Genomic DNA, 17,341 nt, shown 5'->3' with positions numbered 1-17,341 from the left:
CAGCAAATCTTTACTATAGCTAGTATACTTAACCTTCTTCTACTACTCAGGGGGTTAAAGATACTATAGATTTAAGAGTTTTGACACTGTTATTTAAATGTTATTTAACATAAAAGAGACTAGGAAAATAGTGCCAGGAATAATAATTTAAAATTATAGCTTAAATCTCTCTTTTGGCTATTTGCTCAGACTTTTAAAAGAGAAACATGCATGTAGAATAACTTGGTTAAAAGTTTGAAATACCATCACTCAAGATTTTCCTGCTGATTTCACAGCACAACTTTCTGTCATCTCTTGTAATGGTATCAAAAGAAATACATCCCATGCAATAAAGCTCATTGTTATTTTCATCCAAAAATAAACCTGGAGGAGGCACAAAACCTCCTTTGCTTTAGGAAGTCCCTGAGCAGCAGAGTGAGTGTTGGAGATTTGGAGAATATTATATGGAAATGTCACTTTAGAGTAGTTCTGTTCTGGTACTGAACAAAATCAGGGATTTGCTGATGGAGGCAGGTGTCTGGGCTAGAGGGCTCGAAGGACCCTTCAGTCTGTCAGAGCACAGTTTTTGTTACGTTTCTGCAAGAACTTGACTGTGCAGCTGATACACCTTTCTGGGTTGTACAGCTTCTTTCCAGTTTTGACAAGGCTCTTGTTACTCCTATGACCCTAGAAAGGCAAGGAGAGTGTTTGTATGCATTCCACAGATTCAAGAATCCACACAGTAACTCTGGCTTAATAGCCAGAATTTCTTTCATGATTCATGAGAAAAATGAGTCCCTTTTGTTTTCATTTGGAAAATGTCCAATGGCATGTCTGAATTTCTTTTTTTTTTCCACCCATTTTCTCTGAGGTCACATTAATTACCAGAAGATGGTATTTTACCATCTCTTACACACTGAAAGATTTTATGTTTCATTTATTATAAGGATCATATTTCAGTATTAGCATAGCCTGGGAATTTAAATTTTTCCTATTTCTCCAATTTCTTTTCAGTATTCATTTACAACTTAGGAGCTTATATCTTCCAATAAACTTTTTTATTTTTTTCCTTTTTGTGCCTGTACAAACGCCTTTCAAATTTCTGGAATACAGCACTTTCCTAGATATCAAGCAAGAAAAAAAATCCATTAACAGTTCCTAGGCTGTGTAATCATGTTTTATTTATTTCTTTTCTCATCTTCTAGGACTTTGAAGTGAAAGGTGATCTTGTTTTCAAGGAACATGGCAATGTTTTATTTTAGGAAGAGGTTGATTTGGCAAACAGACTGAACAGTTCCCATTGGAGCTTAGAGAGGTTACTAAGCTTGGCTAAGGCTAACCTTACTAAATAGCCCATTGCAATGAGCACAAAATTGAAGAAATGGAAGGAAAAATCTCAGAACAGGGGAGGATTGTCCCAAGCAGCAAATAGTGAGTGCACAAAGACTTTTGAAAGTCAGGAAATAAGACCTGTGCACATTTTACAGCATATAGGCAATGTATTACATTGCTTCTTGCATATTGGTCAGCCCCATATTTTTGCAAACCAGCTCAGGAGCCATTAACTGGGGACCAGGTGGCACTGTACACAATTTGCATTTTTGTTATTTTCTTCACAATGGACTTGTGACTGACCCCATGCAAGGCAGTGATTTATTGCTAAAAAGGTGGAAGAAGCCCATTATTCCTATTCTCTGGAAAGGTTCATAAGCAGCAGAGACTTTGGGAAGGTCAGTACTATGGATGTTGTGAGGTGCTATAAACTCATGAATCCTTCAAACTCCTGGCACAGGGCAAAAGAGCCTGTGGATAAGGTATGGACACAGTCCAGACAATATTGTTGTATTTTCCTCTTTCCCTCTCCTTCATCTCTTTGCCTGCATTTATTTTGATTTTTCTCTCCACATTTTCCCTTCTTTGCTATTTTTCTGTTCGGTACCATTTCAATTTTCATTCCCACATGTTTCTGCTGTAATAGCAACAGAGTTTTCCACACGGAAGAGAAGTTGATTGTGGATGGAGACTAAGATTAGTCACTTTTTCTCTGGCTTAGCTTCTTACACATGCAGCTGTCAGGCATTAAAAACTGACAAGCCATCATCAGATTCCCTCAACATTAAGCCCTGAGTTTTCCAGATCACTCTAGGGCTTGTCTGTTAGGTGTATTTTTGCAGACATGTTCTAAGAGGAAACTAAATAAATTCACCATGGGCAGGTAGTGCCTGAAACCCTTCTGAGGTAAAAATGGTACTGGTGGCTATCCATAAGCAGAAACAGTATTAGAAATAACATTAACATTGTAGATTTCTTAACACAACAGGGTTGAAATTGCATCTTTGGAGGAGAGTGACATCCATTGTGGTAATGCTTTGTTGTATTATTATTATTTGTTATTCTCTCCTATTATTTGCATTGCATTAGAAGCTCTAAACAAGATTGAGGTCCTGTTGTGCCAAGCGCTGCAGCAATAAAGGATGAACCAGGATTCACCTCATGATTTGCTTGTAAAAGGAGAAGGTGGTTTTCTTTAATTTAGTCTTTGTCATGTATATTGCTCTAAATATAGTGTTTGTCAAGTGATTTTGTGGGCAGGGATCAAGAGGAGGACAGATTTGCTTTTAGTGTTTTCAGCTACAGCATAACTAGCTGTGAAGAACGGCATCTAAAGTTTTAGGGTTGTCTGCTGTAAACTTCTGTGCAGACTCTGCTTTCTTCGAAAAAGCAAGTACAATTATACAGCCCTAAAGCTTTGTCAGTGATATATGTCTCATAGATGTAATTTTCAAGTGGCAAGTGTTTTGATGATGGTACGAGGGCTTTGTTTATGAAGTGGGTCTGGCAGACACTGTAGAGTTCACATAAATTATAACTTCATTGATTATTAATGAGAAACATTCATCTGGATTCCCCCTCACCCTCTGTTCTGTGAAAACTCCCTTAGAGACTTGTATTTGCTACAGACCAGGCTCTGTTTCACAATATGTGGCTCTTGCTGAGTGATGTTAACAGGGATCCCCTGGCCAACTGAGAAAGCCAGAAGAAACTGATTTTGTGGCCCTTTTCCTGGCCCTGATTTCATTTCCACTCCTCCAAATACACCTTCACCTGTGCACACACACACACGAACACCCACACGAACACTGATCCTGCACCTCTTACTCGTGTTCCTGCAGGAGTCCTGTGCTCACGTGGTCCTTCACTGCTTGTGTTCCTGCAGCATCTCTGTAAGGGCATCTGCCCACATCTTCAGCACTCAGACCTTCAACAACCCAGGACTAGAGGAGCACCTATAAAGGCATCTCTGCTCTTGCACTTACCTTCTCATGATTTTAAAAGGGGCCAAAATCAGAGGTTCCATATCCATATTCCTTTGTAGCAGTTTCACAGAGACAAAGGTCACTTTGCTAAACATGGCAAAATATAAAAGCAGAAATGAAATCTGGAATCTTGTGGATAAGGTAAATAAGGGATTAATGATTTCTCAGGATAGAAGAACTAGAAGGTGCACCTGGAACTGCCAAATACCTTGTTTTAGCAAAGAAGCACAATTCCCAACTCAGTTGCTACTTTGAAAGCCACAGATACAAAGAGGTTCCAATGTATTCAAAATATAATTAGGTACATAGCAGGATTTAGTAGAAAGGTATAGATTAAATTATGTGGAATAGAAGCCTGCTAGAAAGTATTGTTCAGTTATGATCTCTATCACTGAAAATATGTAAGCACTCAATGTATATCAGCTAAGAATATTTTGCTTTTTACCTGCTTATTTCTTATTCAGGTGCCCCAGGCTTCTGCTACTGGCCACAGTCAGATGGTCCTTGCTCTGAGACAGGATGATAGTGGCTAAGCTGGTTATGTGGAGGAGCTGTCAGATTTTTATTACCCTACCTTTTTTTTACTATGTGTCTAGAATCTCACTAGACAATCCAGCATCTATTTTAGAGACAGACAAGTCTAGACATTTAATGGTGCCTAAACTGGTCAAGAAAATGCATTCAAAGATGCTGATGAGAGAAGCTCATTGACCAAACTAGTCACATCCACCAAAAGCTTTGTGAAACCCAGAAGATGTTAGGAATTGGATGACCAGGGAAAACAGTGATCCAGCCTTGATCCCTGGCTGGCAGCTGAATATGCATTCTTAATTGCTCATAGGGAAAAGATTAGATTGTGTTGATAATAAAGGCACTGGCAGACTGCTGAGTTTTGAGGGAGAATTTTAGATAAAAATACAAGTCTTTAGAGTAACTCTTTCTTACTCTAATAATGTCCTTTCTTTATTTCAAGTTAAAAAATAGCAACAATTTATTTCCTAGTGCTAGTATATATGTGTATATATACAGATATGTATGTATGTATATATATGTATTTGTTATAAGGGAGGCAGATTCTCTATTAGATTTGCTCTTTTTCAATTTTAATTTCAAATTTTAGAAATCTACTCAATATTCAGTCTCAAAATACTCAGCAATGATATTTCTAAAGTGCATGATCAAATATCTGGTCTCCAGATCTTTTTTTTTCCTCCACAGAAAGCAAAGTTTAAGAAGCATCTTAATATATTCACTGCCAGCTGCTGCCAGGACTGTCCTAGTGCTTTCAGTTCATGTTGGCATTCCCTAGTAGAAAACAGATTATTTTTGTAGGTATAAAATTATAACTCCCATGTCATGGGAACCTTTTCAGCATTTATTATTTCTGTTAGGTGCTTTGTGCTCAGATGATTGTTTTCACTGCTCACCAGTAAGTTTCTCTGTGTGTTTGACCAGCAGGTCTGAGACACATGGCTGATGATGTCTGTGGTGGAAACCTTCCATGTTTGTACTCACAAACCCCTGTTTTGTGGATGTTCTTATTCATCCAACAGAAATACATCTTGGCAGCTGTCATAAAACTCCACAGAAACAACTGGCAGTTGCAGGCAAAAAAACATAAAGACACACCCAAGGGCTAATACTACGAATCATAGAGGGGATTATACCCTTAAAAAGTGACTTTGAGTAGATTAATACCTTGTGGCAAGGGCTGGTGGAAATACAGTGGTAACTTAATATTGGCAATGGAGTGCAATACCCAAAAGCACAGCTGGCAGGAATAAAGATCCTTGTTACCTAAGCACAGCAATAATGTGGGAAAACATAAGGTGATTCAGACAGCAACCATTGCCAAAGAAGGAAAGGAGGATGCTTCTACAAGATTGTGTGGCTGTTTTTATGGAAGACAAAGTTGTTTCTGCCCTTCCAAAATGGACCCTAATAGAAGCAATTGTTTTACACTACTTACTGTGTTAGAATACTGTAGTTTTCATCCAAGGAATTTTATCGTTCTTCTGTTTTTTTCAGACTCAGAGATTTCCTATGAAATATGGTGTTCTTTTATTCCATTTGAAAGAAAAAGAAGCTTTAAAAACTACTCCACGTGTTCAAGTTTTTCTTATTTCAAGTTTTTCTTATTGTCTCTCTGACTGCCAATTCCAACTATTTGCTTTCCAGAGGTTTTTATTGTTCTCCACCATGTCAATTTTTTATCAGATGAACCAGGAATTACCTTGCTCTGCCAAATTTAGGCCTCTCCATTTCAAAATATTCTCTCTTCAAAATATTGATGCTAAATACTTTTATTTTCCTATACAAATGTATGAATGTTCAAACCTTTTGTACAATATCCACAAGGAGTCTTACTTGATCGACATGTCCTTTTCTATTCTTAAAGTTCTTTATGATCTCTGATTACTTTCCATTTTAATGATTTCATTTATTAATACTTTATTAACATTTTTAAAATGAAAATTTTGTTTCTTCTTCCGGATTGTTTTTATAATTTATAAACCCTTGGCTAACTGCATAAATATAAATAGATCCCTTTAAAAAGAATGCCATGTTCACTAAAAGCATAAAATATTGTTTTTTTAACTCTTCAGATGTGTTGCTTATAAATGTAATATGTTTTTTGTTTAGAGTAACATATTAAAGTCTGTAGTATCTTAATAATCATATCTTTAAGGAGATCTGTTTAAAAAAATCATATGTGGGCAGGATTGATTCCTATTTTTTTAAATACTTGCATAACTCTTACCATTTTCTTTCATGCTGAAGACCAGCAATCTTACCAGTTAGTTCAACAGTAGTTGCCTCCAGTGCTAAGTTTGGTGTCCTGGCCCTGCTCCAGATAGGCATTTTGCCAGGACGTGGAGCAGACTGCAGTGGTGGTGCTGATGGATGATCATCCCTCGTTTCTAGACAAGAGCTATATATCCAGCTTCTATTATTGCACTACTCAATAGCATTAATATAGTTAAACTTGGGATTCTTCTAGATCCTATCACAGATGTGGCAAATTTATTAACTTTCTTTTGCGGTGACTATCATTCTTTTTTCTCTGCACCTCAGAGTCCAGACCAGTATTTCCTTTGGACACCCCATCTATAGTCCCTTGTCATGGTTTGTCAGCAATATCCAGGTGGCATGCATCTTCTCTGGAAATGCAAGCACCACCAGTCTTTTCAGGGGTCCAAACAAGAGATTCACTCTTTAGAAATTCATCTGGATTTTCCATCACTGAAATGCATTATAGTTTTGAGTTTTGAGAGAATGATTTTCTTTTCCAGGATGTTTGCCAGTTGGTACCTGTGCATCCTCTCAGTGCTCATACTAATGTATGAAAGCATGTCATTCTCAATTTAACACACTGGGAAAATGAAGAAACTGATTCAAGAGGACAGAGAATTTAAACGTGGTCAGGGTTAAAATCTGTTTGTGCCTTCAGTAGTCTTGCTATTGACTTTAGCAGGGCTTGGATTACTGCCTGCAAGATGTGGAATTAAATTTCAAGAATTATTGACTGAGTCCTCTTCAGTATACCTCAGCACAGTCACCTTCTGAAAGCACAGACTCCCGGCACTCCTAGAAGGACATTCCATGAGTGTTGGACTGGACCCCAGCACTTTGTCATGCTCTTGTAGATTGATTCTAGTTGTAAAAGAAACTGATGACAAAGCCATGTACTTATTTAACACAGGCAAAGTTACTTACAAAGCCACGTTTGCTTGGATGTGCCAGGTATTAGTTGCAAATAATTTTCTTCTGCTTAATTCACAGATCTCTTCTGATTAGCATGCAGCCTAAAAGCTCTCCTTCCCATGCCCAGATTCACAGTGTTTGTGGGCATGAGTTTCCCTGTGGCCATCTCCCTTAGATTTGTTTTTCTCTGTGTCTGCACCACTGCCAAAGGAAAATTCATAAAACTGGACCTTATTGAAACCTATTGTCCTTGCTCTGGGTGAGAGGATGTGCCTCTGGTTTGGGCAGAGTTTGCTGTTATTTCATGTCACTAACTCTGGAGAAAAGCTGAAATGTATCTGGTGGTTGTTCTAAGGACAGAACAGCAAAAGCCAAATACACCTTGTGGTGGCACTTGCCAGATGATGACCTTTTTCCTTGGCTGTGCCATGGGGCCTGAAAGGTGCTTTTGGGACAGGGAGAACTCGGTTTCTGTCCATCATCTTGTACCTGTGCTTCAGAATGCTGCAGCTGTACTGTGGATATTGGATTCAATATGAAATTTCGTATCTGGCTGGGACTGTAGCAGACCCTACGCTTGTCCAGAAGAATAGACAAAATGCATCATTTGGCATCTCCTGATGCCAGGAGAGGACTCGTATGGCACAGTTTGTTGTGTGCTAGCATGGTGACCTGCTTTGTAAGCCACTGAGCTCTATGGGATGTTTTAGCAGCTAGTAACAAAGATGGAGTTCCATCCACAGCCAGAGAGTGCTGCAAAGTGTGGTCTTCTGTGACTGTTTGAAGCCTGACTTGTAAAACAGAGATTAAGATTATTAGCATAGCCTAAGGGTTTCTTTGAATTATGTGTTCCCCTTTCACCTTTAACTCCATCTCCCAGCATTCACCATGAATATTTAATATATGGCCACCACTGCATCTTGCAGAATAAACGACAGACTCCAAGTTTCAAAGCTAAATCTGAAAAGCCATGCGTATACATCGATCCTGAAAAAAAAGCATCACACCCAGAGCAAATCCTTTTTCAAAACCCACTTATTAAAAAAATAATGTAATATCATGACTTTTCATTAATACTAGTCTTCACTAAGCCTAAAGCAAGTCCTTGCTTACTGTGCACTTGCTACGCTTGTTGTACAGGACTGCCTGAAGGTGGTAAAGGCTCACAGTCAGTGCATGAAGAACAGGGAGCATGCAGTTGAGACAGATATGAGCTCTTTTAGAGTACTTCTCAGTCCTCAGTTGTCATTCCTGGAGAAGATGATTATGGATGTTTCACAGGAATAATAATGCTAATTTTCAGCCCCCACAGAGTGCTTTACACCTGCAGAGTGCAATAAAAATGTAAGTTAATACTTGGCAGTAAGTGAGTATTGCTCTGCCTGTTTTGTAGATGTAGAAATGAAGATACAGAAGGGTCAGAGGGCTGACCCAGGGCTACATAGCTTCTCGGCAGCAGATTTAGGATGAAGAAACTAGTGTCTCTCTGGTCACATTTCATTAATCATGCTGCCTTTTTTTTTAATTAGCTCAAAGCTCATCTATATGCATATATATATATACGTGTATATGTACATATAAAATGCTTGAGAAGGAGTTGTTTCCCTCTTCTCTCTTTGCCTCTTCAAAATAAACAAGCTCCTGAGCTACCAAACCCCATGTTTACACGTATCATTAAATACTTTTCAGTTGCTAGCCAGAAAACTCAGCAGAAAATCTGTAGAACACCAAAGTAACTCTCTTCTTTTAAATAATTGATGATGCCAAATAGCAGCACTGTTATGCCAACAAAGAGATCGGTCTCTCAAAATATTTTATTCATTATGCCTCAAGAAACCCAAAGCCTTGTTTTTAACGAAAACGAATTTCAGAAGTTGGCTCTCGGTTCCTCTGAAACATCTGCTTATTACAATTCTTGGTGTTAAAGCACTGGTGCTCCCCGGTAAATCTTTCAGCTTAAAGTTATACATGTAGAAGTCTTGGCAAGGAGATCAGGAAGAAGAAAGAGAAATGCTTGCCAAATATTCATTTTACTTTATGAGGCTGTAGTGGTATATGTTAATAGTACATATGTTGAGGTGAATCTGCTAATCTGAATAAATAACAGGACAAGAAGGAACTAATTCTAAGGTTCAAAAAGACTCCATTCTGTTCAGCTGTAAATTTATATTCCAGGGTAAAATGGTTAGAAGTCTTGGCTAACTAGACAATATAAAGCAGCCAGAAATGGATCTTTCTCTGTATTGTTTGTGAATCAAGGTCACTTATGTGAGAAGGCTATGTTGTGATAAATCTGTCTGACAATTAGATGGAGAGGACATATCAATGTTAAATTATATTCTTTTTAGGCTTTGGGCAGAAAGCAGTGGTAGCATTATGAAAAGAAAATTGCATTCCAGATAATAACAGATATTCATGGTGCATGGTTTTACACGTTAGTGTGCTATATTTTAGTCAGTCATGATAATATTTTAGATTATGTAACATTCCCTTCTTTATGCGTAGTTTATTTTTTTTCACTGAGAATGCAGCTCCCTCCTCCTCATCCCACTCCCCCTCTCCCTTTCCCTTTCTCTCTCCTTCTCACTCTCTTCTCCTATTTCTCTGCCTTTTACATTTTTCCATTTTTCCTTTTCTTCTCCTAATTCTCACAGTGATGCTTGTGAAATAAGCAAGGAAAATGGGCTTAAAGAGAAACTGTCCATACAAGAAAATTTTAACGGGTAGTTTTAAGATTTATAAGCCAGGATTTTATGTTTTATACTTACAGATTCAATCTGTGTACCAGGCTTTGATCCAAGCCTTAGCATGATGACTGGAATCACTCCAATTAACCCAATGATACCAGGCATGGGGTTAGTGCCACCACCACCACCAACAGATGTGCCTGTAGTCAAAGAAATAATTCACTGCAAAAGCTGCACACTCTTTCCTCCAAACCCAAGTAAGTGCAACTGAAGAAAGAATGTTACCTTCCTAAATGCATTGCATGCAATTTTTTTATCTCATAACAGTAAAGCTTTATAATTACAGTCATGTGTGGTCTATCTTTCTAAGGTCTATTCTGTGTGTAAAGCATGGTATGGCATAAGAGAATCCTTATTCACTTCTGTAAGGTCACATAAAAAAACTATGAAGCTCTTACAGAAAAGAAAAATACTTACAGAAAAGTAACACAGCCTAAAGATCTGCAGTGGTCATACTATATACCTGTCTTTCCCATAGATCAGGATATCACAAAACATAAAGCTAATATGGTGCTGTTCATCTCTGCACTCCCCTTCAGGTGCTTGTAGTTAGATGGGACTGATCTGGGCTCGTGTCCCTGAACACAGTACCTTGCACCCCAAATTGTGTCACTTCAGTCCCTTTTTGAAGGACATGGAGGGAAAGGGGGCTACGGCTTGTCTCCTGCCATTTTTCAAAAAGTCATGACAGATGAGTTCCTTTCTCTTTTTGAAAGGAGGTACCAGGTTCCCTCCTATTCCTGCTATGACTGTGCAAATGGAAAACTCTTCCCACTCAGATACCAGCTCAGCCACAAACCCTGATTTTGTGTGTTGGCCCCATGAGTTTCAGAGCCATCATACCAGTGACTTTAACTATCACTGTGAAATGAGAATGTTAAGCAAATATTCAGGTGCTCTGGATTTGCAGTATATCCAGATCACAGTTTAATCAAACTAGTTGTGTATGTGAGTATGTATGTATGTATATATATGTACACTTTAAGGTTGCAACCTCCTTTACTGTGTTAAAGGGCCAAAACAATAAGTCATAGTAGTCATATTAATTCTTAGAGAATTACTTTTACTGTGTATAAACAAGGTGAAGCATTATGAAAGCTTTTATTTTTTATACAGCTTTCAAAAATTTAATAGTTTTTCCAATATAATAGTTTTTCCAATGTGTATAAATTCTCTCTATATATACATGAAGGTAGCATTTCTATCTACTCCACCTCATAAGCACTTGTAAACAATGAGGTTATCCTTCTCCTGTGCTGCCGTCTGCTCCATTATCTGGCAACAAGACAAAACAGATAACCAGCAGAGTGTTTTCATCATGCTGTCACTTTGTTGTGTTTCCCACTTTGTTTTTCTGTTTGCTGTGCTCCTGTACTCTGAGACAGAAATGAAATTATGCTAATACCAGGGAAAGGTGTCCAGCCCAAGTGCACAGGGTGTACGCAGCATGGGCTTGCTCACAGCCCACACACTTGGTGAGCGTGGCGAGTGATGGGTATGAGCCAGAAGTGGTGCAGTTCAGGCTTTGAATGCACTGCACTAGAGTCTGAGATCTGTGCTCAGGGTCAAATCTGTTGCAGAAGCCCCTCTACTTTGAAACAGAATATTTTTTTTTGGTTTTCTGTGGATGTACAGGGAACAGAAAGACCCTTTCAGACCTCACTGTCGGTCCTGGAGAACAACCTGCAGTGACAGGAATAAATGTTTGAAGTACCACCTAAAGCTTGAAGGGGTTTAGATTCAAGTAATCAGTTCTGGATAATCTCTGCAATATTCAATTACTTTGCTTGTCCCCCTTTCCTGCCTCTATACTACATCAAGTAACTCTTGCTGCCCAGAACTGATTGAAGGGGTGAATAGAGCCAATGGATCAAAAGACAAATTTTGTATTCCAATGTGATTTCTGTTTTTACTTAGATCTTCCGCCACCTTCGACAAGAGAGAGACCTCCTGGGTGTAAAACAGTGTTTGTTGGAGGATTACCAGAAAATGCAACTGAGGAAATTATTCAGGAAGTCTTTGAGCAGTGTGGAGATATAACAGCAATTCGGAAAAGCAAGAAGAATTTTTGTCACATCCGTTTTGCAGAGGAGTTCATGGTTGATAAAGCCATTTACCTTTCTGGTACTTCACATTCTTTAATGGATTTTCCTTGCTTCTCATTTGTGTTTTGTGATGCTAATGTTTGATTATTTTCTTAGCTTTTATCTCAGCCAGTCTTTCTTGAACTCAGTGGCTGTAGCATGATGTTGCAAGGGGCAATTATGTTATTTCTCTCCGTCTGCCAAGATTCATGCATGGTGTTGTATGTTACTTACCTGGGGGCAATTTCCTACTATCCCACAACAATGCAATAGGTCCTGAAATTCACTACAGAACAATCTTGTTTTCGATTTACACGGGTTTATATAGTTTTGCTCACAGGTTGTGGAAAGAGGAGGGCACCAGGCCAGGAACTCTGCTGTTTTCCAGTGCCAATTTTTCTGAGAGGCTGGCAATTTCACTGGCATATTTTTATAGATTTGTGGTGCAGCCTGAATAAAGTCTGTCTTTATGCATGCATGTATTCAGCTACTGCATGGGTTAGATTCTGAGTCCCATCTGTAGGCTATGTCTGTTGCCTCCCATGACAATGAGTGCTCCAGAAATTACAGGGTGTAAAATTTCAAAATCTCTCTATTTTCCAACAAAGGAACAGACAAAAAAAATCCCCAAAACAAACCAAAAAACCAAGAAAACAACATCCTCCTCCCCCAATCTAATTCACAGGGAAAAAATTAATTAAAAAATCTTAAAAACAAGTCTGCTTTCACATTTTTTGGCTTCTGTGACTGTCAGCATCCTGTTAAGGTTAATTTCCTTAATTTGAGGATTGACTTGCTAAGCAAGTCCTTTTTCACCTTACTGAGTTGGCTCGCATGCACTGTATGTATTTGCCTGCACTCCACAGGCTGGTTCATCCATCCATCCATCTTTCTGGGTCCTGGAGAGACTCAAAAGCACCATTTTGCTTCACAATTGTAGTGTAACCCTTTCAACCCATATGCGATGTATTCTTGATAAATAAGGTCCAGAGAGTGCTCCTTGGCCAAGACAATCTGACACAGACTGGTTTACATGTGCCCACCCTGTGTCAGGCGACCTCAAAGCACCCACTGGGACCATCCTTCTGAGCCTGGGAGAGAGTTAACAACCCAGGATTCTTGTTTGAGCTCCCACACTGACTATCTTCTCCATAAGGAGAGAATCTCAACATCCTGTAGGTGTCTGTAGGAAGCCCACACAGAGAGAAACAAGCTGTCTCTCCAGTCACAGTCAACTATATAGAAAGAGAGAAAGAAGGAGAGAAAGAGTGAGAAAGAAAGGGCCGGGGGAGAGGGAGAGAAAGAGAGAGAAAGGAATGATAGGAAAGAAAGGGAGGAAAGAGGGAAGGAAGAAGGAAGGGAGGGAGAAAAGAAAAGAAAAGAAAAGAAAAGAAAAGAAAAGAAAAGAAAAGAAAAGAAAAGAAAAGAAAAGAAAAGAAAAGAAAAGAAAAGAAAAGAAAAGAAAAGAAAAGAAAAGAAAAGAAAAGAAAAGAAAAGAAAAGAAAAGAAAAGAAAGAAAGAAAGAAAAAGAAAGAGAAAAAGGAAGGAAGGAAGGAAAGCCTCTCACCTTTTGAAATATATCATCAGGAAAAACTTAGCTCCTTTGTTTCACATAGGTTTTCCTTAGGGTTTTTATGTTGTTTGAAGTTTTTTTCCTAACTTGGCTGCTTGCTTTAAATACCTGTTTGAAGAACTACAGAAAATCATGAGTTTTATGAGGTCTATGTAAAGATTTCTTTGAAATATTGCTATATTTTCACATTTATTCCAAATCTTTATCCCACTCTGGATTTTTCTTTGGTTTTTTTTTTTTTTTTGAATTTTCACTTCATTTCTTGTGCCCCCTCCTCCCCCACCCGCTCTTCCTGATTTCCATGCTTCTTATTCATTTGTTTACTAATGTTACTTCCAAAATGCTGTAGATCATTGCAGTAGATTAGAGGCATCATAAGCAGTAGCACATTTACCATTTTGTTTAGGGGACCTTAGTAACAGAACAGAAGAGGACCACACCAGATTCAGTAAGAACTGGTATTACTGTTTTATAATACACAAAAAGTGGCAAAAAAGAGATCAAAGAAGAGCTCAAAAATATAGAGGCTGCCACCCTGGGCCAGAACCAGTGTTTCTCTAGCTCAGTTTTCTGCTTCTCAGCAGTCGGCTGCACTCTTTGCTTTGCTCCAAGTTTTATTTTAATTTCATTTGCCTTAAATCCTGAAGGATCATAGAAGTGGGAAATTCTTTGTGCTGCTGTGTGTCCTCATTCATAATGCACCAGAATGCTCACTCAGAAGACAGGACATGAGTAGAAATGGAGGTGAAAATTTCCTTTCCTCATTATTCCTCATTTTGAATTTTCTGCAAATTTAATTCCAAGTTCCTGGTGCATCATTCATTCTTCTGTTTCCTTCCATCACAGTTGTGCTGCTGTCTGTGCCTCCTCTTATGTCTGCTCCACAACCTCCCTTCCCATCCATTTTTTTTCCTCCACACCTCTCAATCTTCCAAAGTGTTGTACCTATTGCCTCCAACCACACAATAGGTAGAGCCACTGGAACTGACAAGGATGAGAAAGAAATGCAGGAGCACTCTGTAGGCAAGTTCCACTTCTTTTTACCAAGGCTGCTGAGCTCTGCAGATGAAACATGAAGCATTGACTGTCCCCCACCACTACCAGGGAGGCCTGGCACTAAGCAGGGGCATGTTTTCCTTGTACTGAAATATCAGGGGAGGAGGGGTTTACCAGTCTTTATTCGAATCTCAAACGTATATTCTGAAATGGTGGGAACAAAGCATATTTTTAAGGCATTTTATTTTCCCTGTAAGTGACAAAAGAGATGTACAAATATAGTATGTGTGTTATATTAGGGGAAAGTCATGCCTTTGATATCTCTGGTATAATGATAATTTTGTCTACCTAATCAGTTTTATCTTTCTACCCCATCTAATCTCATCAAGTTTTGCATTTATCCTATGCTTATCATCAGAATAGAGCAAGTGATTACAAAATACATCAAGCAGTTTAATTACTGTTTTTTTTTAATTTTTTCCTTTGTACTCCCAAGTAAATGTGTATGAAAAAGGAGACTGGAAGACTATGATAAAAATGGGTATGGGTACTATGATAAAAATATTCTCCTACTAGGTAGAAGACTATGATAAAAATGTCGATTTGAGGAAGGATAGGTTTCATTTAACCTTTAAAGATGTATTTTGATCTCACAAGGAAAAAACTTTCTAAAATCATCATACCAGCCCATGAGAAAGCTTCTCAAAACTGTATGTATTTTACTCTTTTGGCTGATAATTAATTTTATCGATGACCTCAGACTTGAATATGTGGCACAGGCGGGTGTCTGGAGACAGACCTGTTTACACGCCAAAAGCCCATGTGTGCATTTTTCCTGTGCTGATATTTCCCCCTATGGGTTTCCTTTCAGTACCATTTACTTGTTTCATTTTAAGTTCTCTCTGATCACCATTAACACTCTGATCTAGATCCCCAGTTAGCCCTCAGCTATTGGCTGGTCCCCACTATAGCAACACCCAAAGGTAAGTCAAGCCATGGAGTTTGCACTAGACCTGTGATATGAAAATACTATTTGATTTTTATTTAGCACTTTCATTAACTTCTCCTGTTTCTGCTCCTTTAAAGTGAAGATCTTGGCAAGTTCCCAAAGTCTTTTCCTCTTCCACTGTGTGCAAACCTGAAATTAAAAATGGCAAGTCAGGCACAAAGTTAATGCTAGCTGCAGCCCTGAGCAAAGAGATGGGGAAAAAAATTCATTGCCCATGCATGAAGGGGAGGCAGAGCCAGGTGTTTCCTACATTCAAACACCCTCAAACATCAATAAGGAAACATGGTATTGAAAAAAAAACGAGCCTCCCAGCTGCCTTGAGGCTCAAAATTTCCAGCACAGATGGGTGCTTAAGTATCTCATGTACAAGAGAGAACCTGCCAGTTGTGCATGCAGTCTTTATCAAGCCATCACGGAGTCTGTTCTCCCCGGCCAGGTCATTGGTCCTGTAGTGTCTGCAAAACTAAGTATATAAAAGTGCAAAAAACCATCCTTAAGGCATTTTTTGTTAAGGGAAAGATGCCAAACTGTGACCATTCTGATCTGACTTTGAAGCTAACCCTGCTCTGGACTAGGTGATATCCAAGGTCCCTTCTTAGCTAGGTTATTCTAAGTTTCTGTGCTGGTGGAAATCACCTGGCTGGTTGACCACCTTCAATCTTTAGAGATAAATAAGCAGTCACATTTTTTTAATGTGACTCATGGTAAATTTCCAAAATCTGTTAATTTAGTTTCCCAAAGGGAACCATTTATCCAGTGCTACTGCAATGTACACTATTCAGGTTTTTTTCCCATTTACTTCAAAAATGCACTTTAATGCAACTCAGCTTTGCCAGTGCACACAAAACCTATGGATGCATAATCCTTTTCATTAGCTCTTTTTTCAGCTTATGTGAGGGGCCTTGATGTCCACAAGAGTTTTGCCTCCTGCAGTGCTGTATTTCTGTCTCTGCCCATAACTATTGTGCTTCCGCCAATGGAAGCAAAAGCAGGGGGAGAGGAAGAGAGATTGAGTCTTCCTGGAAAGTGCAGCCCAGCTGGGAGATTTAATTTTAGGTTCATGAGACCTGGCACCTTGGCAATGTCCTTTACATTGCTGATAATGCTGTTCTGGCACAGAGCAAGCACAGTGTGAGGAATGCAGCTGGCACGCCAAACTGGCGGGGAGCAGGGGGCTAACATTTGTCACAGTTATCAGGGTAGCTGCACCACTGACCCCTTTTGGCTGACTCCTTTGTGCCTCCACCTCTGTGGATAAAACCATATAATAAACACCCTCATTAGTTCAGAGCCCATTCTGAAAGATCACCCATGCTTTTCTTCTGTTACGTCCCACTGAATAGGGTGTATCTGTAACTCTTCTCTTCAATGCCTTGGGACTAGAGTTACATGTATGTGGCTGCCAAAAGCTTTTGGGGTGAAGGAATGGTGTTTACTTCTCTAATCTAGAGAAAGCAAAGCCAAGAGGAATTTAAAATAATAAACAGTCCCCTCCTTTGCCACTCCTACAATACCCAGTTTTACTTCACCCCAGGCTCCTGAACCTTGGAGACCAGATTTTATAGGTTCCATTGGTAGGAACCTACTAAAACAGTTTCTTGGTAAGGCAGTTTTTTATGCCTTTTGGTTTTGAAGGACCTCTGAAACATTTAGGTCAAGTTTTCATCTGGGTTTGCACTCCTTGCTGGACAATGAAAGTCTTATCTTTTCCTCACCTGCAGACTCCTTAGCTGAACTCCACAAGGTGTTTGAAAGGAAAATGTGAAATCAAAAGGCACACAGATTACTTTTTACTTGAAGGATCACTACATATATGGATATTTAATGTCTTTGAAGCTGTTGTCTCACATGTGCTGAAGTACAGACAATCCCTTGCGTTCATACAGCAGGATGTGTTTCCAGCAGTAAAACAGAGTATGCCTAGATACACA

The 17,341-nt window shown here is 39.0% G+C and overlaps 1 protein-coding gene across 12 annotated transcripts in view; it reads left to right on the top strand.

Moving 5' to 3' along the window:
* ENOX1 (ecto-NOX disulfide-thiol exchanger 1) overlaps positions 1-17,341 on the top strand; it is a 364,143-nt gene that overhangs the window by 254,516 nt on the left and 92,286 nt on the right. For all 12 annotated transcript variants that reach the window (XM_077781387.1, XM_077781383.1, XM_077781384.1 and 9 more), the window contains 2 exons: positions 9,772-9,945; positions 11,666-11,872. In XM_077781387.1, coding sequence (XP_077637513.1) covers positions 9,772-9,945; positions 11,666-11,872 — 381 coding nt within the window. The remainder of the gene's footprint in view (positions 1-9,771; positions 9,946-11,665; positions 11,873-17,341) is intronic.

Source organism: Lonchura striata, chromosome 2 (assembly GCF_046129695.1).
Source record: "Lonchura striata isolate bLonStr1 chromosome 2, bLonStr1.mat, whole genome shotgun sequence".
NCBI classification, from domain to species: Eukaryota; Metazoa; Chordata; class Aves; order Passeriformes; family Estrildidae; genus Lonchura; species Lonchura striata.
This window is presented reverse-complemented; position numbering and strand designations above follow the sequence as displayed.